The sequence below is a fragment of the Gobio gobio genome, assembly GCF_949357685.1.
Source record: "Gobio gobio genome assembly, chromosome: 10".
Classification (NCBI taxonomy): domain Eukaryota; kingdom Metazoa; phylum Chordata; class Actinopteri; order Cypriniformes; family Gobionidae; genus Gobio; species Gobio gobio.
In genome coordinates this window covers 29988202-30011605 of record NC_137116.1, presented here as the reverse complement: position 1 = coordinate 30011605, position 23404 = coordinate 29988202, and the positions used below count along the sequence as shown (strand labels likewise).

General features: G+C 39.2%; 1 protein-coding gene across 2 annotated transcripts in view; it reads left to right on the top strand.

The window, feature by feature from the left end:
• Window positions 1-10839: 10839 nt before the first annotated feature.
• The window catches only part of lrrc75ba (leucine rich repeat containing 75Ba), a 52541-nt gene continuing 39976 nt past the window's right edge, over window positions 10840-23404 (top strand). For both annotated transcript variants that reach the window (XM_079827502.1, XM_079827501.1), the window contains exons 1-2: window positions 10840-11415; window positions 21155-21283. In XM_079827502.1, the coding sequence (XP_079683628.1) occupies window positions 11143-11415; window positions 21155-21283 (402 nt within the window). In that variant the 5' untranslated portion in view covers window positions 10840-11142. The remainder of the gene's footprint in view (window positions 11416-21154; window positions 21284-23404) is intronic.

The following is a 23404-nucleotide window of genomic DNA, read 5'->3' as shown; positions in this document are numbered from 1 at the left end:
GGTACTTGGAGAATGATGTTTGAGGAAAAAAATTCATACTGATGTACCATATCAGTAGCATTTTTAAACAAGTGCTTGAAAAGTTCCCAAGCGCTATAGAAAAGTCTAATATTGTAAGACAGTTTTATTTTGTTTATCAGGAATCAGAGTAATTAACATTTTGTTAAAGGCACAATCCCAATTTGAATGCCATCTTTTAATAACTAAAGTTGCATTTGAAAATGTATAATTGTTTGCAAATGCATAATGCATATTTTCTGTCTCACCCTGCTACAGGAACCTTTGAGAAGACCTGGCCTACTGTGAACAGAATGCTGCGCCATCGGTGTCCTGATGTCCTTGATCTTTTTGATGCTCTCCTCACCATCCCTGCAACTACAGCTGACTGTGAAAGAGGGTTCAGTGCTATGAAGCAGGTAAAGAGTGACTGGCGCTCACGCCTAAAAGGTGAGACCCTCTCTGACCTCCTTAAAACCCAGTTGTGCTCACCTGACATCAAAGACTTTGACCCAACCAAAGCCATTGACATCTGGCATGCTGACAGTTTGCGCTCACGCAGGCCTGACTTTGTGCGCAAACATGGAACAAAAGGAACAGAGGGTGGCTCAGATTCTGATGGCACCTCTGAAGAAGAAGAAGAGCTTTGAAGACATGCTATTCAAATGATAGATAGATAGATCCCAAACTTGAAATTAAATGTTTGCACTTTCTGTGTATATTTTTTTGTATTGTACTTTGTGTTTTTCATGCCAGCAATTCTAATAAAATAATCAAATGCATTCAGTGGCACTCATAATTTCTCTTATTTTCACTGCAAAAAAATTGGCTAGTGGATATTCTGATTGGCTGGTAACTTTAGAAAGTTACCAGCCACATTGGCTGGTGATAAAAAAAGTTAATTTAGAACCCTGATAATAACAGGTGTCGTGATGAAGAGATAATCAGTGTTATTCACTTCATTCCTTTATTCCTGTCATAACAAGTCATAATGTTATGCCTGATCGGTGTATATATATATATATATATATATATTTGCCAGAGTCTGTTCTCTCTTTGTTTTCATTGTGTTCACTTTCTGTAGGCTCATTTTCCTTTGACCCAGTTTTCCCATGTGTTTCATTGGTTGATCTTATTCCCCTATCCCTCGTCAATTAACTCATCAGCTCCTTTGTTTTCCCTCATGTATTTAAGCCATCAGTTTCAGTCTGTTCCTCGTCTTGGATTGTTTAACATCAATGTGTGCGTGGTTGAGTGATCTCCTAGTTATTCTCCTGTTAATTTTGAGTTGATTATTAGAGAATAAAGATCTGTTTGAGTATCTTCATTGTCGTGCACTTCTCTACAGCCACCCACCGTGACAGAATCCATGACCAACTAAAATGGAACGGTCTGAGCAACAGAGACTGTCACATCCAGCAGTGAGGCTGACCTTTGGAGCATTACGTGGGGGAATTCCTGGAGCTGTTCCATCTGGTGAGCTGGAGCGATTCTATGCTCAATGCATGCTTTCGGATGGGACTGGATGATGAGTTATTTCGATTCTTATCTCCTGGTGATTGTTATATTCCCTTAGTTGATTTCATTAATCATGTCCTCTGGCTAAACGGATCTTATTTCGTTGTTGAGGAAATTGAGGACATTACCTGTGGTCATCCAGTCCCATCCTGAAAACATTGTGCTCCAGCTCATCCCAAACCTGTACCTTTGAAGCCAATGCGTTTCGATCGCCCCCATGTGGCTGGACGCAGTATAGGTCATAAACTCCGCCCTCTCCATGTTATGTAATGGGGCATAGACAAACTAAACAATCAAATTACACATCAAATAAATGTTTTTGCTTTCCACAGATGGTTTCTGTCATTTTAGGCTGTTTTTATCACACTGATGTTAGAAGTGTTTGTTCTTTAAATAGGTTTGGTTTTAGTTTGTTATTTGATGCTATAAAAACGGAGGTGTGACATTATGATTGACAGCTGAGATTGACAGTTTCTCTGAGTGAAGTAGTCACTGAGGCACCAACGGACATTTTTTTTCGTGAACTTCTGGAAAAGATTGGAGTTTTAACTTTAATCTCTACATTTCCAATGTTTATTTCACAAAAAGTTGTTGATTAGGCGGGAGTGTTGGTGGGACCTTGATATTGCGGCTCCACTTTGCGCTCACTACTGCGCCGAATCTGGTTCCAAGTTGAAACTGCGCAGACTCAAGACCCAAGATGTCAGCGGCATATTTGAACACTGCCGGCTTCACTTACGTCAATGGAAGAGAGTGAAGGCGCATTGTCCATCTTTTTTTACAGTCTGGCCCATTGCGACGTTAACCAACCAACCCCAAAAAAACGGGATTTAGGATTTAAGAAAAGAAAAAAAAGGGGCCACTCTTTACAGAAAGGGGCCAAGTTTAATATGCAAGTCATGCGCAATTCTTAAAGGTCCCATGGCATGGCATTTTTCTTTTATTTTATAATGTTTCCTGAGGTGTACTTATATTGTTAGTATGACTTTTACATCATAAAATGTCATAATTTAGAAATAAAAGTTTTTTATTTACTGCTGTTTGCCCTGTGGCTGAATGCCCTGCTTCAAGAGGCGTGTCTGCTGTGAGACTTCAGTAAAAACGCCCACTGTTGTGATTGGCTGATATCTTTGCATTTTAAATGAGCGGAGGGGGCGTGGTTTAACGAGGTCTACGAGGCAGGAGTAGGCACAGTACACAGCGCAAACAAAGACACAACAGCAGTAATCGAATGTAATCCAGTTTATTGTGGGGCTAGGCTGGCTAGCCCGGATATGCTCACGCTTACCCCCCTTCTGCTTAATCTCACGCCGCGTTTGGTGCCTCCGCTGTGGGCCAGATGCAGTACTGGGGGTCGGGGATGTTTAAGGCCACCGGCCAGTGCAGCCTGAGCTTCGGCGTGTGTGAGTTTTATCTCTAAAGATCTGACTCTGCCGATGTTGAGCAGAAACTCATGACTGTATGCACATTTTAGAACCGATAGACGCGACGAGGACGTACAAAAACACTGACTCACAAGATAGAAAACACCGTTCTGTCTGGAGAGAGAAGCCGCTGCGTGTGCACGAATAATAAATAATTAGCTACACATCAGAAATCACTGATCACAGATCAGAAGGAACTGAAAAAAGACTTCTGTTTTCATTTGTACATCCAAACACTGAGAAACTGCCAGCGTTCACTCGTTCACAACCCATGATCTCTCGAGCGTTTGCATGGGCGTGCCAGATTCTCTGGGCGGAGGAAAGGGAGGTAACCGTTCCTGCTTGGACGTCAAACCAGGAGACTTCAGGACTGGCTCGTCTGGGCTGTCATTTTCTCAAAGGCAGAGAAAGACAGCCAGAACTCGGTTTTACACCGATCAACATTTCTATCCACTTGGGGACAATATTCAGGCTAGGGGAACTCATATTAATGTTGAAAAACCTCATAAAATGAAAATTTCATGCCATGGGACCTTTAAATGAATAAGTTTTGCATACATTTGACCTTTTTCCTTTCCTTTTCCTTTCCTTTAGTGCTTTGTTCATTAACTGTTCTTTAAAGCTCTAAGTTCAAACACTTTCTGGATTTAGAGTTTTTTCAAAACACTTTCTGGATTTAGAAACTACTCCAGCCCTGTATCGCAAACCTGTACCTAAACCTTCCATGGACTCTGCACCAGCGACCATCAGGACGCCTATTCTTCAGCCTTTCGCCTGGCCCAAAAGGCTGTGTCCAACAGTGTTGACCTGATGGCAAAGTCAGCGGACCCCTCCATCCTTTCTGTCAGAGCGGCTCTAAGGAAGTTCTCCATTCCTCAGTCCTCTCGTCCAGAGTCCGCAAGTCAAGAGTCCGCTTCTAAGTCCATTCCAGTGTGTGAAATTCCTGAGTCATGCTCCAGAGAGTGAAATCCCAGTCTCCGCTCCAGAGAGTGAAATCTCAGAGTCCGCTCCAGAGAGTGAAATCCCAGAGTCCGCTCCAGAGAGTGAAATCTCAGAGTCCGCTCCAGAGAGTGAAATCCCAGTCTCCGCTCCAGAGAGTGAAATCTCAGAGTCCGCTCCAGAGAGTGAAATCCCAGAGTCCGCTCCAGAGAGTGAAATCTCAGAGTCCGCTCCAGAGAGTGAAATCTCAGTCCGCTCCAGAGAGTGAAATCCCAGAGTCCGCTCCAGAGAGTGAAATTCCAGAGTCCGTTCTAGTGAATGAAATTCCTGAGTCCATTCCAGTAAGAGAAATTCCTGAGTCCGTTCCAGTGAGTGAAATTCCCGAGTCCATTCCAGTAAGAGGAATTCTTGAGTCCGTTCCAGTCAGCGAAATTCCTGAGTCTGTTCCAGTGAGAGAAATTCCTGAGTCCTTTTCAGCGAGTGTAATCTCAGAGCCTGCTCCAGAGGACGCTGTGCCAGAGCCCCCTCCCGAGAAAGCAGCGTCAGATCCCGCTCCTGCCCCTGAGCACAGTCCAGAGTCTGCTCCAGCCCATGAGCCTGCTCCAGAGTTCACAACCCCATAGGATTGTCCCTGGATCATCCTCCGATTCATCCTCCCAAGGATCTTCCCAGGGGGTGTGTGGTACTGTCAGAATCTGTTCTGTCTTTGTTTTCATTGTGTTCACTTTCTGATTGCTAATTTTCCTTTGACCCAGTTTTCCCATGTGTTTCATTGGTTCATCTCATTTACCTGTCCCTCGTCAATGAACTCATCAGCTCCTTTGTTTGCCCTCATGTATTAAAGTCCTCAGTTTCCGTCTGTTCCTTGTTTTGGATTGTTTAACGTCAGTGTGCGCGTGGTTGTGTGATCTAGTTATTCTCCTGTTTATTTTGAGTTGATTATTAGAATAAAGCTCTGTTAAGTATCTTCATCGCTGTGCACTTCTCTACAGCCACCCACCTTGATATATATTACATCAATTAACTTGCATATGTGGAAATTGCCTTTCCAGTAAATATGGCATATTGCATTCATGCTACTACTGCCAGCAATAAAATATGCAATAGCTTACTGACAAGTTTTTGAAAACCAACCCTCAGTAGGAACTCATTTTTTATGTGTCCATTTTTTTTGCCTGCCTTCACATTGGAAATAAAAGACAGATAGAGTTTCAGCAGATATTTTGAAAAAAGGCTGCAAGCCTGGAAATCAGACGGGGACATCAGTAAGGTCTGTTGCTAAGGTCTATTCCATCTGTCATGTCACTTTGGACAGATAATGAAAGGCTTTACCGCAGCTGAATAAGAGAGGCTTAAGCGAGCGTCTAGGCCACATTATCAGCTAGAAGGTTTTCAGTGAGACAAAACATGTCATGTAACCTTCAATGCCAGCAGAAGACCTGTGATGTGATGGATTGATTCTTCATGAAGGTGTTTAACATTTTCCTTTAACATTTTAACATTCTTTACTCATGTTTAGGTTTGAGAGCACATCAGCAGAACAATCAGCACCATACCTTAGCTAGGTCAATTCATGTCTTGATGGATTGTATTGCTATCTATGTCTCAGCTGTTTGCCCTAAAATTTCTTACAGCTACTTTGTCCTTGAAGCATCGAAACATTTACAAATCTTTTGTTTCCAATCAGTGGGTTGGACCTTATCAAACTCACTAAGCCACGTGATTTCAGCAAACAAGGCTTCGTTATGTCATACTGTTTCGAACCTTGGTCTCGAAACATTTCAAAATTCGTATGGTTCGCTGCTAGATGGCGTTGATCTGGTGAACCCTTGAACGAGGTTCTTAAATGATCTTAGGTCAGTTTTATAATGTAGGTTTTGCATTAATTTTATGATTTGTAATACTTATGCGTGTATAGCTAATACAAAAAGGATATTGTATTAAATATCTTGTGATTTAGCTAATTTGACAAGCCCTGCCTAACATACAAACCAAGCAGTAAACATTAATAAAAGACCTAAAATCGTCATATTTATTTATTTGTTGATCACATTTATTAGCTTAAACTTTCTTGATAAACGTTTGCCATTGGTTTGTATATCGTTATTTTTTGGGTGAGTTTTCAATGTGTTAAACCCCGTTCATTGCGTACGACCAGGAGGTGCAAAACACAAGTCAATCCTTTTGCGAAGAAATGGTCCATTTGAGTTTCGAAAAGCTTCGTTTTACCATCACTAGCCTACTTATCAGTGTCCATACCAAGCGTGCCACACGAGTCCTGAAAAGTGAAGCCAATGCGTTTCGATCGCCCCCCATAAAAACGGAGGTGTGACGTTATGATTGACAGCTGAGATCGACAGCTTCTCTGAGTGATTTTTTTTTCGTGAACTTCTGGAAGAGATTGGTGCTTTTAATCTCTACATTTCTTTCTCCCTGTTGGCGGGACCTTGATATTGCGGCTTTGCGCTCACTACTTCGCCGAATCTGGCTCCAAGTTGATACTGCGTAGACTCTAGACCCAAGATGTCTGCGCCATATTCGAACACCGCTGGCTTCACTTACGTCAATGGAAGAGAGTGAAGGCGCATTGTCCATCTTTTTTTACAGTATATTGTCCATACCCCCCCCCCCCCCCCCCCCCCCGGCAAAAAAAAAATAGAATAAAAAATTGGATATAGGATTTAAAAAAAAAAACTGGGGCCACTCTTTACTGAAAAGGGGCTACGTTTAATGTCTGAGTCATGCGCAATACTTTAATGAATGAGTTTGGCATACATTTGACCTTTTTCCTTTCCTTTTCCTTTCCTTTAGTGCTTTGTTCATTAACTGTTCTTTAAAGCCCTAAGTTCAAACACTTTCTGGATTTAGAGTTTTTTCAAAACACTTTCTGGATTTAGAAACTACTACAATAACTTAAATATTTCCATTTTTATTTTTTGTATTCATTAAGAATAACACACATAATATAATATATAATATAATATAACATTTGAAGAAAAAAAAGCTTCTGTGCAAATTTGGAGCTCTGTTTTCACACCTTGTGTTTTGGGTTTCAACAAGAATATTCTATGATAAAATAATGATAAAATAAAATATAGCTTAATGTTGTTCTGACCATGTTTTATTTAAAATCTGAGGATTAAGCAAGAGAAGAGCTGTAAAACTCTTAATTTAATGATTTTTTTTAAAACCATGCCATGTGATTTTGTTTAGAGGAGACTAAAATGCTAAATAATAGCTCATTCGATTAGCATTGCATTATCAATATAGGGAGAGAAAAACGTCATTTTAAAAGATAATATTTTAGTCCGAGATATATTTTTGCTGTGGTCAATAACTCACAAGTGTGGTCTATCAATAGCAGGTGGTAATTTGTACAAATGTAGAATGACTACAGTATATTTTCACTTTGAACATAAGCTGCACATTGTTACTTTTGAAAGTAACACAACAATACAATCGAGACCCAAGTAACAATACAACAATCTTGTTTTTATTAAACATACCTGACTATGACCTTGTTAATATGTAACATGCAACAGTATGAACAATATGAAAATTAAATTAAATTAAATTAGCATAATATGCATTATATATATAATAGCGGGACGAAAGTAACAAGTGCTACTTTCGTCCCGACAGGAAGTCCTGACATTTAAACACAATTTACTTTAAAAAACTCTGAAAAGACAAACCTTCAGGGTGTGTAACAGCACTAAATAACCCGTAGATTGATCATTACTGTGACACATGAAACAAGAAACATAACTTGTAATTAGAAAAAAAGTACTGCTTCATTAATTTACTTGCCGTACTTGAAAACTGCATATCGGACCTAACCGCGGAAAACGATGACGGAATCACGTGATATTTGGCAGATCTGTCAAGGGTTGTGTGCTTTGTTACTTTCGTCCCGTGTTGCTAATTCATTTAGTTCTCTTCTCCATCTACATGTCATTAATGGGATCTGTCATTCAGAAACATGGCTTTTCCTATCACTGCTATGCCGACGACACTCAACTCTACTTCTCATTTCAACCAGATGATCCCATGGTTGGTGTTCGTATCGCTGCCTGCCTAACAGACATTTCTGCCTGGATGAAGGATCATCACCTGCAACTCAACCTTGCAAAGACAGAACTGCTTGTGGTCTCTGCCAACCCAGCACTTCACCACAATCTCTCCATTCAGCTAGGTTCATCAACCATTACTCCGTCCAGGACAGCCAGGAACCTTGGAGTTGTGATTGATGATCAGCTAAAATTCGCTGACCACATCACTGCAACAACCCGGTCCTGCAGATTTGCATTATACAACATTAGGAAGATTAGACCCTTCCTATCAGAGCATGCTACACAACTACTGGTCCAAGCTCTTGTTCTCTCCAGACTGGACTACTGTAATGCTCTTCTAGCGGGCCTTCCGGCATGCACTATCAAACCCTTGCAACTGATCCAGAATGCAGTGGCGAGGGTGGTCTTTAACAAGCCGAAGAGAGCGCACGTCACGCCTCTCTTCATCAGTCTGCACTGGCTGCCAATAGCCGCTCGCATCAAATTCAAGGCACTGGTGCTCGCCTTCAAAGCAACCACTGGCCCTGCACCAATATACATAAACTCGCTCATTCAGACTTACACACCCACCAGGAACTTACGTCCTGCCAGTTAACGACGCCTTGTGGTGCCATACCGTTCCCACCTGGTGGAATGACCTGCCTCAATTTGTGCGGCTGAGTCTGTAGCCATTTTCAAAAAACACCTAAAGACTAGGGATGCCACAATTCTCAATATAATATTGAATCGTTCGGTACAGCATTCACGGTTCAATACGCGCTTGTGAATTGCGTTTATTTCGGTTTCGCATTTAATTAATTTTTTTTCTACAAATTCTATCATTTGCCTCCATCCCAATACTGAACAACGCGACATACATTCACATCACACGTTAGTGGAGTAATACTCACGGAACACTATAGTTATTCACAATCACGAAAGTTCATTATTTGCATGCGTTTTAAAGCCTTGCCAGTTTCATTCGCGTGCGCGGTTTTAACATGCGCTTTTCAGAGCGCGCGCACAAAAAGCCTGTCAAACACGTGAATACTGAACTAAGTAGTCGTCTTACTGCGCTAATACAGTCAAATACACACAAGGTTAACATAAACACAGTCGGTTATGTCTAAAATGAAAGTAAAATCGCAGTCGTGTCTGTATATTAGTAGATGTGTAGAGGTCTTAAATTGATAGCAGCGCAGCCTATAGTGAACACGCGGTCCTTAAAGGGACAGTTCACCTATAAAATTATGTCATTATTTACTCACTCTAATATTATTTCAAACCTGTATTCATTTCTCGATGACATAATTTTCAGTTTTGAGTGAAATATCCCTTTAATGTTAATACAACAACAAAAGACAGAGAAAATCACTCACTGCTCTTGACTGAAAAACTAGCTAAGAATCAATGTTTTATAGTGAAGTCTATGTAGTGTTTTATTTTTACATTTACTCATTCAATTTCATACTTAAATGTTGCTGTACAGCTCTGAGCTGCCAGTGTAAATCTTTATATATATTTATTTTATATTATCCAATACACTAGGAATGTGTAGAAGGGTTTTATTGAAGTAAAGTTTTAAGTTTAAGTAAGGTTTTTCAATTCTTTTAATTAAAATAAATAAAGAGTATTGCGATAAAAAAAATAGTCTTTTTTCTCTTTAACCTCTTGCGGTTCCTGTCGCCTAAGAATAGAATAACAAAAAATGTATGTGACAAGCCATCAGAACCGAACCGAACCGAAAACCGTGAGTAAAAACCGAGGTATGTATTGAACCGTGGACTAACTGTATTGTTGCATCCCTACTAAAGACACATCTCTTCCAGCAGCACCTGACCAATCAAGAATAGCACTTATCATTCTCTTCATTTTCTGTCTGTCTAATTTATTTATATATAAAAAAAGAACTGTCCTGTGTGTTCTGTGTTAGATTAACTGAGACTTGTTACAGTACTTGCATTCTGTTGCCCTTGACTGTTCTAGTTGCTTCTTTTGCTCTCATTTGTAAGTCGCTTTGGAAAAAAGCGTCTGCTAAATGACTAAATGTAAATGTAAATGTAATTTGCCCCGGTTATTTTTATGAAAATACCTGATGATGACTAGTCTACCTTTTATGAGTCTACCTTGTACTTTCGGTCTTGATTGAAATTTCACTGAACAAAGGTGTGTTCGACTTGAAGCGGCACTACACAGACCGATCGGTGTATGACATCACAGTATCATGAGAGCTAATCGAAAGTCGTCTGCTCTCTAATCACTCTTGCGGTATTGTGATGTCAAACACAGATAGGTCTGGCAAGCGCCTCTTCAAGTCGAACAAACCTAAAAATTTCTTCAAACTATCACACTTTTCCACCCCATGCGCTTTAGTAGCCGGAACGTAGTCCAACGCATGATGGAATTATTTACCACGAAATCCTAACTTAACTAAACAATGTTTAAAAATGAGACCTTTGTAAAGTGTCACTGCTAAATTCAACAATATTAGGGAGCATTTAAATAATTTGTTTTCGGAAGAATAGCCTAAAGAAAAAATGTGCATACTGAAAACTTAACAAATCTGAGAACAGTGTGAAATAGTGTTGAGAACTCTTCTGAAATTCCATAAGAAATCCTTTTTAAACTGAAAAAAACATCTGAGAAGCAAAAGACTATCGAAAGTCTTAATTCACTTATCATTGCAACTGCTGTCTAGAACTGAGATGCAATTTACTTCCAATTGGACCTCCTATTCAGCATCAATTTATGAAATTAATTCACCCTCAGTTAAAAAACTCGATTAAAATGTAGTTTTGATTTCCCCTCACCACCACCTTTCTTGGCATATGGGGCACATACACGAAACACCGCTAGCCAATGGCAGGACAGACCTCAGTAATGATCCACGCGTGGTGCTGGAGAGCATCACCATCACTGAATACCAACTAGAGCATCAGGCGGACGTGTCCTACTGACAACAAACACACATACGAGGACGTGAGAGCTGGGATAAAGAACAAAACACTCACAATTCCGCAGCTAAAACTACTACTACTTGTGTCGTCGGGAGAACTGCACAAAGGACATTGACTGGAAGCATAACGAGTACGTGCTACCCAAGTTCGGACCGATGTGGAGACCGCTGGGCGTTATCTTACGGGCTGCCATGGTTTGAGAGGCAAAAGGGTCGTATTTAGAGTAACATTGTGCTTTTTAACGTGACTGAAATCATGGGCTCTAGGCTCAGCCGACAAAACAGTCTCGACAATGAGAATTTTTCAAGGAGGCGACGGAAGCATCTGGACAGCACGGGAGAGAGCGATCGGAGCGGAGACTTCTTGTTTACATCCCTGATGCTCAGGTCGGATAAACTGACGGGAGTGCTGAGGAGAGCCAACCACAGCCCGTATGTCAGACGAGTCGCCTGGATCCGAGAGATTCAGAAGCTCCTCCGGGAGAGGAAGATAGAAGAGGCGACGGACGTGCTCAAACTGTTGAGGAAGGTGAGGGCAAATGTCATGCAGTGCTTAAAAAAACATGTGCATCTGTAAAATATACATGAGTTTGCCTCTCTCACTGCTTGACTGGCATTGCGTGTGTAGATCATGTAGTTGCAATCGCTGACACAAATATTGCACAAGTGCATCAGTTGCATTGACACACAACGACATCATTAAACGAAATTCATGCAGAAATCACTTGAACACCTCTTCTATTGTGAACATGTTTTCATTTTCTAAATTAAAAGTCAATTTGATATTTTTGTTGGGCTTAAAATAGCCTAAACAATGTCAAGGTGCATGGTGTAACTTTCTGGAAATGGCTGAAATTCTTAAATAAGGAAATGTTGACGTGATCAGTGTGGTATAGCCTATTATTTATAATTCAAATATTATTTCTTAAAATTTACAAGCATTTCTTAATTCCAAAACAACATCCAAAATTATTAATATTTGTGAAATGTATGTCTTCCAAATCAAAGTCAGTGTGGAGTAACCAACATGAAGGAAGCCATTTTGTTGTCATGTGACCAAAAAACATTTAAATGTCCATTTAGATTTTCATGACTTTGTCAAGGTCAGCCAGTTATTTTTTTTTATTATGACATATTTTGAAAATAAGTAAATAAACAGAAAGTAATAAAAAGTAATAAAATAAAAGCAAGTTGTGCACACTCATGTGTATGTTATAGGTGCAAGGAAAATGTTTGATTACTTTTTACATGATGATTGCACCACTTGACATTTAGCCCATTTTTTATTGTAAAAAGTGCAATAAACGTGAAAAAATGAAACTATACCATAAATACAAACATTACATTTAAAAAAAACATGCCACGTGTTTTAAACTACATTTCTCATTTTCATCTCAGACATCCGTGTCATTGACCCGTATAATGTATCTAATAGGTGAAATGCTGCTTGGAATTTCCACTTCAGACACCCACCGTGCTGCTCACTCTGTAGTGCTGCAGTGAGTCACCTTGCAAAAAATAATTTCCTTGGATTTGTTGTCGAGACTCTACACAAACACCTAATACTAATGCCTGGATGCTTCTATGGTACAATTTTTCTGTCAGTGTGACCTATATGCTCAAATTCAACACAGAGTGCCAGTACAGAGCATCAGAGAGTGAGCTGCCCACTGATGACAGAGGAGATCAGGAGATCAGGAGGTCACTCGCTTAAGTGCGTCATGTGTATGTGTAAGAATAAGTCAAAAGCTACTGTTTGTAAAAGGCAATAAAGTACATAAACAATGTAGTACGCTATATTATATTTAAGGCATGCCTAGATTCTGAATAGATGAATAGATTATTGTAGTGTTTTCTTGAACAGGTTTCTTGAACACTCACCTCATCAACCATTGGTCAGACAAATAGATAGTCTTGCCTCATTGGTTGCTGTGCTGGTTGTAGTTACTGTGTTTTGCCTTTTCAGTCTCTTTTTTTGTCTCTGCATATCAAGCTTGGACAGGAAAGAGTATTTTTAAAGTGCAATAAGCAATTTCTGAGAAATGTATGGATCGGACTGAGCACCACAACCATAGACTGTAAAAAAAAAAAAAAGTGTCCGTGACGTCACCCGTAGGTTTCTGAAGAGTATTTTTGAAGCCTAAAACCGTCCATCGCCATCTCGGTAGCGCGTCACTCCCAAGCGGCAACCTCCCGCAGTTTCTCTTGAAGCAAATACGGAAGTGCCTTAAACTGCAATTCATCGACTGGCCGCTAGGGACAGGCTCCAGAAGGGAGCAGAATCTCATTGAGCCCCATGTTAAAATGGCCAACTTTACAGCAGAATAAAGCATGTTTACAGCCTGATACAAATTGTGGTTTTGGTCTATACGGCTAATTTTGCCCTTCATGACAACTGTGAGGGGGGTGAATTTTTTTATAACTCATTTGTTTACATTATATAAAGCATTACATTTCTGCATAATTAAGGGCGTGGCCACTTCGAGTGACAGGTGGATAGCCATTTATCTGCTGTCTGTTAGTCATCGCATCACTTAAGCTCCGCCCACGTCCCGCCTTTTTGCCCATTTTCTGTTATCCGGGAGTGACGCGCGATGACACGCTGCCAAGATGGCAACGGCCATCTCGTCCATACTTTGCGCTTCAGAACGGCTCATCAGAATCCTATGGGTGACGTCACGGACACTACGTCCATATTTTTTTACAGTCTATGGTCACTTCCGAATAATTGAAAATGGGCAAAGATGTGGGACATGGGTGGAGCTGAGGTGCCTGGTTGCAGAAACCATGCCCACCTGGCAATCTACCTGTCACGCAAGTGGCCACACCTTTAATTATGTAGAACTTTAAGGCTTAATATAATACAAACGGATAAGTTACAAAAAAAATTACCCCCCTTACAGTTGTCATGAAGGGCAAAATTTGCTGTATAGACCAATTTTTTGTACCAGGCTGTAAACATATTTTTTTTCTGCTGTAAATTTGGGCATTGTAACATGGGGGAGATACAGATTTTACTCCCTTTTGGAGCCTATCTCTTGTGGCCAGTCGATGAATTGCAGTTTAAGTCACTTCTGTTTTGGTTTCAAGAGAGACCGTGGGAGGTTGCTTCTTGACCACAACACACTTGTAGCAAATCAGCAGTAGAGGGTGTTTACATTCATGATGACGGGGGAGGAGAGAGAGAGAATAATATTCTGGAAAAAGAAGGGTTATGATCAGGCAAGAGCTCTTGAATGTTAATATTAGAATAGCTTTCCAGCGCTGGAGCAACTTCAAGCAGGAAGGCCTGAAAACAGACGCAGAGCTTGTGTTGTTTCTGCTCCTTACATGAGTAACATTGGTATGTTTCACAGAACCAAAATGCTGTTGTTGTAATGTTAGCTAGAGTAACAGCATACTGTATGTTCTTTTTTTGTCCTTCCTTGTTGTTCGTTCGTCATCTGCACTTTATTGTTCATGAAGCATTATTTTGCTTCTCTTCATCTATGACAAAGAGTGATAAAATCCACTCTTGCATTGCGTGTTTTTGCATTTTGCGGCGGAGCAATGAAAGGAGGGGTGTGTTTGTTTGGGTTGATTTCAAAGATCAACAGTGTTTCTCAGAAATCACTTATTGCACCTTTAACATAAAAAAAAAATCACTTTTACAATATCTTTCTGATATCATAGGATTACTGTGTCAAAATATGACATGGAGAGGCAGCTATTCCTCATCTTAATTCTTCCATTATTTTCCAGCCAAAAATCCTGCCACAACTCTATAAACCTTACACCCAGCTCTCTCTCTCTCCTTCACTCTCTCACTCTCACTCTCACTCTCACTCTCTCTTTCGATGTTCTCGTCTTTGCAGCTGCTCATCTCCTCGTTCCAAATTAACTCAAATGCTGTTGCTTTTCTCATCTATTGGCTATTGTTTGTCTGTTGTTTTGATTACAAAAAAGCATCTGCCAAGAATTATAAATGGATCTGTTGCTAGCTGTTTTATCAAAGATATTTAAAAAAAAAAATGATGAGAAGAAACAAGAATTTTGAAATATATATATATATATATATATATATATATATATATATAGCTTTGCCACACTTTTTTTCCAGAAAAAGTAAAGGGTTTCACATGCAACTACTCAAAATATTTATGCATGTTGATTAATGTATTAAAAAAAAAGTTTCCTCCTTAATTTGCTGTCACACTATCTTGTGGAAGAACATTGTAGTCGGAGTTACTTCTCTCTGTTTATGTCTATGACGAGTCACACAGGTACTGGACTACTCCACTCTCACTCGGTCTAAAATAGTCTGAATATAAACATTTATTATTGGCGTACTGATTCAGGACAAGACAAAAACACGGTTTGGAAGATGATGCAGTCATACATAGTGTACCTTTAAATTTGGTCGGAAAAATGCATAAAATCTTCTATCAGCGGGTAAACATTTATTTTTTTATGTACGCCATGTAAATCAAGGACTGGGCACGCTCAGGCCTGTACATATCTTATATCTATTAGTCGCTTGTGTATATTTATCATTCACACTGTGCCCTCTATTCTCATGAATTCAATCTTTTTATGTAATTGTCCCCCACAGTTTGCCTGTTGTCATCCCTTTGTTTTGTTTTTTAATTCAGTTTTTTATAGTCCTCTTTTCATTGTCTCCCTCTCTCAGGATGTGCTGTTAATTACACTGAGAATTTGACATCCCAGAGCAGAGAGCGTTTAATCTACACAGAGAGATAGTCTTGGATACCTGTGCGGCGGTGACTCGCGGTGTGGTCCTTTGTGTGCATTCTCAGTCTTCATTACAGCCTTCTCTCATTATCAAGAAACAGAGATTTAAAAATAGGTCTCATGTTTCAGAGCTGCTAACAGGACCTAACACAATTAGAGTGGACCGGGAAAGAACTGATAAGAGAACATACCCCTTGAAGAACAACATGTACAAATAATTGCAACTTGTGAATGTAGCATGTGCAGGATAATGATGCATCATTCATATTATTAGATATTATTAGGGGAAATAAATGGAAACATATATTTGTTATAGCAAAATAATTGGGATATGCGGCCCCCCATGCAGGTTTTTGAAAAGTTACACGTAGAGATGACAACATTGTCAAAATGATCCCCGTTCACACTGATCTGCGAGAACATCTAAAATCGCTGTATTCTGCTGTCAGGCCAGTATTTGGCGATGTCACTTTATAAAGAAACACTGTGCGCTTATAGACTGATCATGGAGGCTCAGTCCAAAAACTTAGGCAGCTGACTTGTTGCCATTGATGACTTTGCAGGCAGCGTTTGCGCACGAAAGCACCTCACGAAACTGATTTTGGACAGACTTCTGAGGCAGCATAATAGTTCAATGATCTACAGCAAGATAGAGAGTGCTTTGGTGATAACTAAGCAAATATTTCATTACTACAATAGTAATTAATTGCCACACTGTAAACCCGTATGAGTTGGCAAAACTAACAAAAATGTACAATGTCAAATGAAGTCCTTAGCAACGCATATTGCTACTAATGATACATCTTATATATATTTACGGTAGGAAATGTACAAAATATTTTCATGGAACATGATCTTTACTTAATATCCTAATGATTTTGGCATAAAAGAAAAATTGATAATTTTGACCCATACTGTTGGCTATTGCCACAAATATACCCATGCGACTTATGACTTGTTTTGTTGTCTAGGGTCACATATATCTGTTCTCAAACTAAGCTCATGCTCCACTTGTCATCATGATGGTAACCCTATAAAACTAACATAGCAGAAACTCTTCTAAACTAGCATAAAAAAACATTAAACAATTCTAAATTCCAGACTTAACATTAACCCTGCACAAAAAACATTATATAACACTTCATTTTAGCATTTTCTCTCCCTCATGGCAAAGCATGTCAGGAAATTGAAATCCCAGCCGTTTCAGTTAAATTTAAGTTTGTCTAAATTAAAAGTAACAATTTCATAAAACTCATAACAATACAACAATTCAGATTACTTCAAATATGTCAGTTTTGAGAACTCAAAAGAAAAAGAAAGTTGTAAATAAGTTCATTTGATTTTTTATTTTTATTTGAGTTGGCTGTACTCAAACCAATTCATTATTTACCCATTTTTACAGTGTAGAAATTACATCAAAAGTGGAAAACGTTGGTCAAAAATGTACATTTACACACAAACTGACAACCAACTGCACCTTTCAGACGCCATCTATATTTTTTTAGCTCAACTGTCACAAAATGGAAAGATTGTGGGATATCAAAGGCAGCGAAGGATACATCCTTGCTGTTTTCAAAAAACAATCAGATTAAGGTATCTCAGAAGACAAGAAGTGAAGCTAACTTTTCATTCGGACGTGCCATGATGCCTTCTTACCTTGAAATGTTTCCCCCGAAAAGTAGCATATTTCAGTTTTCGGACGCAACCATAATACACATGCGCATGATGTCACCGTTTTCACAAATTCATTTTTTGTAGTTTACACAGAGACAATATTGTTTTCAGAAACTTGCACTTTGAAACCCATTTTTCCAAAATTAGCGTTTTTCAGCCCCCAAATCGGCTTTGTTGTGTAAATGGCCAAAACGAATAAAATGTTTTCAATTTTTAGTTGAAAACAGTGTCGTGTAAACAGCCCAAAAATTCTAAATCAATATTCTATTCAAGTATGCATCTTATCAGTTAAGTTTATATATTTTAGTGAAAATATTTGGAATATAAGATTCCATTATTTGTTTTGAACAAAGAGCATTAATGTATTAATTATTTAAATATGCAAATATACATTAAAATATTTGAATTCGGAGAGCAGTATTATCCAGTGACACCAAATTTGATAAAACTAAGAACAGGGGCTCAACCAACTGAAGAGGAGGTAGAAACAAAAGTTCATCTTAATTGGAGAAAATGTGCAAATCTCTCTAGAGGAATAAATATGAACTTTATTAGTTGAAAAGCAGGTAACTTTTCGGCACTAACTTCAAACCTGTTCAGATGGAATAAATCCCACAAAAGATGATGTTCAGATGTCAACTTAGATGCAATAGTAAATGCACTTAATGCTATATTCAAGTGGAAATTGAAGGAGAGGGAGACGTCTTACTCTGGGGGCATCTTGCCCGGTCTTCCTCTACTTGATGTGTGTTGGTGACAGGACTGCTACTGATCTCGCATTGACGAAAAATTATTTTGGCATACAGAGATACCAGCTAGCCGGACTGCATCTAAAAAACAAGTTGACAGCCCCAGATCTCATATGATATAACTTGGGGCAGCTGTCATCCGATGCTTGGTGATTTACTCAAATCTCTTTCTCAAAAGGCTTGTCATACATAGAGATTATTATTAGGATTCTTGGAAGTCACAGTAACAGAAATTATTTTCAAATCCTATAAGGTTTTTTATCATCATTTCCTACTAATGTTTTCCTAACCCTTTGTGGTCAATTTGAGTTGACTTTCACAATAATGTCTTTGCTTGTCTTGTGTGTTGTTCATATACTGAACGAAATTATAAACCCAACACTTTTGTTTTTGCCCCCATTTTTAATGAGCTGAACTCAAAGATCTAAGACTTTTTATAATGTACACAAAAGGCCAATATGCCACACCTGTGAGGTGGATGGGTTATCTCGGCAAAGGAGAAGTGCTCACTAACACAGATTTAGACATATTTGTGAACAATATTTGAGAGAAATAGGCCTTTTGTGTACATATAAAAAGTCTTCGATCTTTGAGCTCATGAAAAATGGGGGCAAAAACAAAAGTGCTGCGTTTTTGTTCAGTGTACTAAGATAAAATAGCTTGTTTGGTTAAAGCAATATTATAAGAGTCAAGCATCATTAGACATACTCACATACAAAAAAACATCCATCTTGCCCACTCTATGAGACGTGTGTAAGCTACACATCTTGTGTGCTTTTTTCATATTCTGCTCACTTGCTGTCTCGATCAGACATTTCTGGGACACAATTTAAACCTATAAAAAAAAGACTTTTATGAGTTTTTACAGACAATGCATAGCTGCTAATTTGCACCAATTTCCAGTTGAAATGAATACTAGAGGCTGTAAAAAATATTAATACCATAAAATGGTATGGTTGCTTCAGCAAATGCGATTTTATCTCATATTTGCTTTTTATAAACACTATCGGTTAGGTTTAGGATAGGGTTTAGTGTTTTTGTTTGTTATTTACAAGTGTTATAGAGAATTAACCTTTTAGTGCCACTCACTGAACATTTAATTTAACTGCCGCGATATGTACTGTACGACAACCAACGTAATAAAATGTTGTCAGATTCTCATTCACCTGTTTCAGTTGAAACTGAACACACTTTTAAGTGCCACTCATTGGACATTTCAGCTTGAAAGTGTTGTGAAAATTGCACAAAGCAGCGTAATATCATTTTGCAGAAATGTCGCCACAGGCAATTTTTCCAATGAGCCTGATTTGAAAGAAACTCAAGTATCAAACCAGCACTATCCAGTATTCATGCTGGTCTAAGCTGGGCTTTCCAGCAGCTAAAGTGACCCCATGTGCTCTTTTGAGATTCAGCACACCATAATGAGGGGGGGAAATGTCTGGTGCCAGATGGATGGAGAAGAGTAGGGAACAGAGTGGTGGGTAGGTGTGGGCGTCTCCTTCCCTGCAGCTAAACACATTTAGGCATGCACATTCAACTGCTCTTGAGTGCAAAGACCTGTTCCATTCAAATATGCAAGTCACCATAGATAAAAGCATCTGGTCTCTGAATATTAAAAACCCAATGTAGGTCGTTTCATAATCCTCTCTCTCTTACTGAAAGACTGCGGCTCTCACTCTGTCTCGGTGAAACACCCCAATCTTGCCATTCTAGAGTCATTCTTGTCTATGTAAATCAAACTTGCATAATACATAAAAGTTATGTTCTCCACTTTTTGGGACAGCTGTCAAACACAGATTTAGATCCAGACTAAATATGCAAAGAATTTAAAAGGTGAGAAAGTTCTAAATAAATCAGGACAATTTAATTAATTTATTTCCCCCCCAAACCAAGCGAAAATGCCACCTGCCGATTCTAAAGAGGAACCCATTGAACATACACACACAACTCACAATATCAATACAAAAACTGTTGTGTTTTGAGAATGGCACACTTTTTTATATATATTGATGTAATCAAAATTATTCAACACCCATTGCAAATCAGATTTATTGGCAAAATGTACAGACTTTCAGCTGTTTGCAATGAACAAATCAAGCAAAAGTAATTGAAATAGCTCAAAACAACAAATGTTTCAAGTGGTTTTCCCAAATTCAACTGAAAATGCAACTTTTTAATGACTTCTACAGTCTCAAAATGAATCAGCCCCCTGAATAGAATCCCTCACAACAGCACAAATCTGCAAAACAGGTGTTGTCTCAAGCACACCTGATGCTAATCAAGGGCAAATCAAGGGCTTCATTAGCGCTTAAGCTAGAACACGACATATATGAACTGGCTAGGTTTGTTAAGGGTCATGTTTGACTGCAAGTTAGAAATTATTAGTGATGGCGAAGTGAAGCTTTCTGAACCAGTGAAGCTTTCAGCACAATTGTGTCAGAAAAAGGTTCATTACTCGAAGCTTTTCAAATCAGAGCTCGACGAGGACCTCTGCAGGAAAGCACTGTGTCGCAAAATGTTTTGCAACCATTATCTTAAAGCAAAAATGTATTAATGAATAGATTAATTAATTAATTAATTAAATTAAATCTGTTCCATTGCATACTCCTAGTAACTCAACCCAATAAAGACATTTTGTATTGTGAATGTGGACATTTTTCCTCTTTGTGAATAAATAAAACTCATGAATAAAGGAAGTAGACAAAATATAAATATATATTTAAGGGCTCCAGAACAAAAGCTAAATATATTATCAACCTTATTGGGCGAACTCAAATGAAAGTGTCCCCATGTACCATGACAAAGTCTCAATAAACTATTCCAATACAATAATTCTAGTATGAAGTATGAAGTATGAGTATGAAGCAGTCACGTGGGTGTGTGTGAAACGAAGCTTCGGATGTCATTGGTCACGTGATTTTGATAGAACGAATCAAGCAAAATAGTTTATTTTGATTGTTTTCTGTATAAATTTCAGGGGTACCATTTTGAATAAGGACAAAAACAAACATTGTGTGTAATTCAGAGACATAGAGTACATGATGAAACTGCCAGAAAAGGCATCTTGAGTGAGTGACTGATAATATGTACTCTCTTTGTGTTTTCTTTTTTCAGGACTTGGGATTAGAGGGCACGTCGCTCAATGATATTCTCTATAAGAATGCATCATTCCTTAACCTGGTCGACCCCATATCTCACGAGCTCCTGCTGAGTCTGGCTAGAGACATGCAGTGCCCAAAGAAGGTGAGTCAATCAGTTTCACTTGAGCGTGTAATTTCTTCGCTTTGTTGATTGCTACTTAGAGTAAATGAAAAGAAATGTGTTTGCGTATAGTGTACTGATTTACTGCAGCCCTCAAATGGAGCTCACAAATAATTTTGTAATCCACACATGGCTCACAAATGCAATACAAGACAAGACAGGGAATGATAACTATGGCATCTCATTTGTGTTTCTTCAGGCATTCATTTAAAACCTAGTGTGCATTGCAGAAGGTTAGTTGAGTCTGTTCAATCAAATTATAAAGACTTGATTCATTAAACTTTAAGCTCAAGTCTTGCTTAAACTCAAAACAGATGAGATTAAACAATCGATTGTTGCTGCCTTGTATCTCAACCATTCCTAAAATCAATAAACTCTCTGAGTGTTGTCTGAGTCGTTGTGTATGAATTTGCTCATTTGCTGAAAGTATGATATGATTGAAGATCAGCAAAGCGTCAGTCTGCCTTAAGTCAGCCCCACAGCTATCCAGGATCTTTGAATCAGCACCATAGGGCATTCTGAGACTGATTTCCTTTTCCTGCTTTCCACACACAACGGTGGAAAGACCACCTGGACCAGAATGGCCTATGGCTTAACATCGACAAGATGGAGTACATGGAAAGTGCCCCCCTCCAGACCAGGGATACCATCAGTATCGACGGCATAGATCTGAAGAAGGCCACCCAATTCAGATCCCTCTGCTCCACCCTCTCAGCCGATGGTGACAGCTTTCCAGATGTCACCGCCATCCTCTGTGATAAACGCATGCCCAAACACCTTAACCCTCTGGTGTACTTCGGGTCAAAAATGACCTGAAGCGTTATATAAATAAATTAAAAAAATCGTAGCTTCATCGGAATGGTCCGAAACTTGGTGACTTTATTGGTACTTGGTATATGAACACCCAAACAAATTGGGGACAGGATTTGAAAAGTCTAAGTGGTCGTAAAAAAATAGTCACACTCAGGACCTTCGGGTCAAAAATGACCCCCATAGGAAATTAATGGGAAATGGGCAAAAATATTAAAATACAGAGTTTTTTTGTCCATACAATCTACAAATCAGCCAGGATGCAGAAAAAAGGACTCAACAGTAAAGGGTGAATCTCTAAAACATCAAGAGTGCAAAACAGACAAAAAAACTCACACACACACAAAAACACAATTAGCTTTTGGAACGGCACGCGTTCATTTGTATATGTGTGTTTTTGTGCGTATAAGTGTGTGTGAGTTTTTTTGTCTGTTTTGGGGGTCATTTTTGACCCGAAGGTCCTGAGTGTGACCCATAAATGAAGTACCCCAGAGGGTTAAGGCAACAATCTATAAGACAGTCGTCCGTCCAGTCGCTCTATATGGAGCAGAGTGTTGACCTGCGACCAACAGGGACGAACAGGCCCTTCACGTAGTGGAGATGCGGATGCTCAGGTGGACGCTAGGGCTAACCCGATGGGACAGAGTAACGAATGAGGGCGTCAGAAAGACCATGGGAGTAGCACCGATTATGGAGAAGATGAGGGAAGTGCGACTTCAATGGTATGGCCACGTAGTCAGGAGCGAGGAAGAGTCAATAGTGTTGAGGGCCATGAGTCTCAACCCTGACGGAAAGCGACCCCGAGGAAGACCAAAGAAACAATGGATGGATCGGATAAAGGAAGACATGAAATATGACAATGTCGCCCCCGATGATGCCCTCGATCGGAAAACATGGAGAGCGAACTGCCGAAAAGCAGACCCCGCATTATGACAGGACAAACGCTAGGAGAGAGAGACCAGCTGCAGGGCACAATAGAAACTAGCAGTCTGATGAAAACTAAAGTCTTCTCGCTTATCTTATATTCTTGTCCATTAAAGATTGTAAATAATATTATGCAGATTTTTTTTCTAATGATTAATATAGTTGCATAACCCTGAGGCTGCTGCTGGATTTAAAAGTGTATGCATTAAATTAGTTGGAGATCTTTCTGTGCTTCTGTCAGAGTCATAGGGAGGTGGTTCTTAAAGGGATAGTTCACCCAAAAATGAAAATTACCCCATAATTTACTCACCCCCAAGTCATCCTAGGTGTATATCACATTCTTCATTCAGACGTATAAAATTCTTTCAG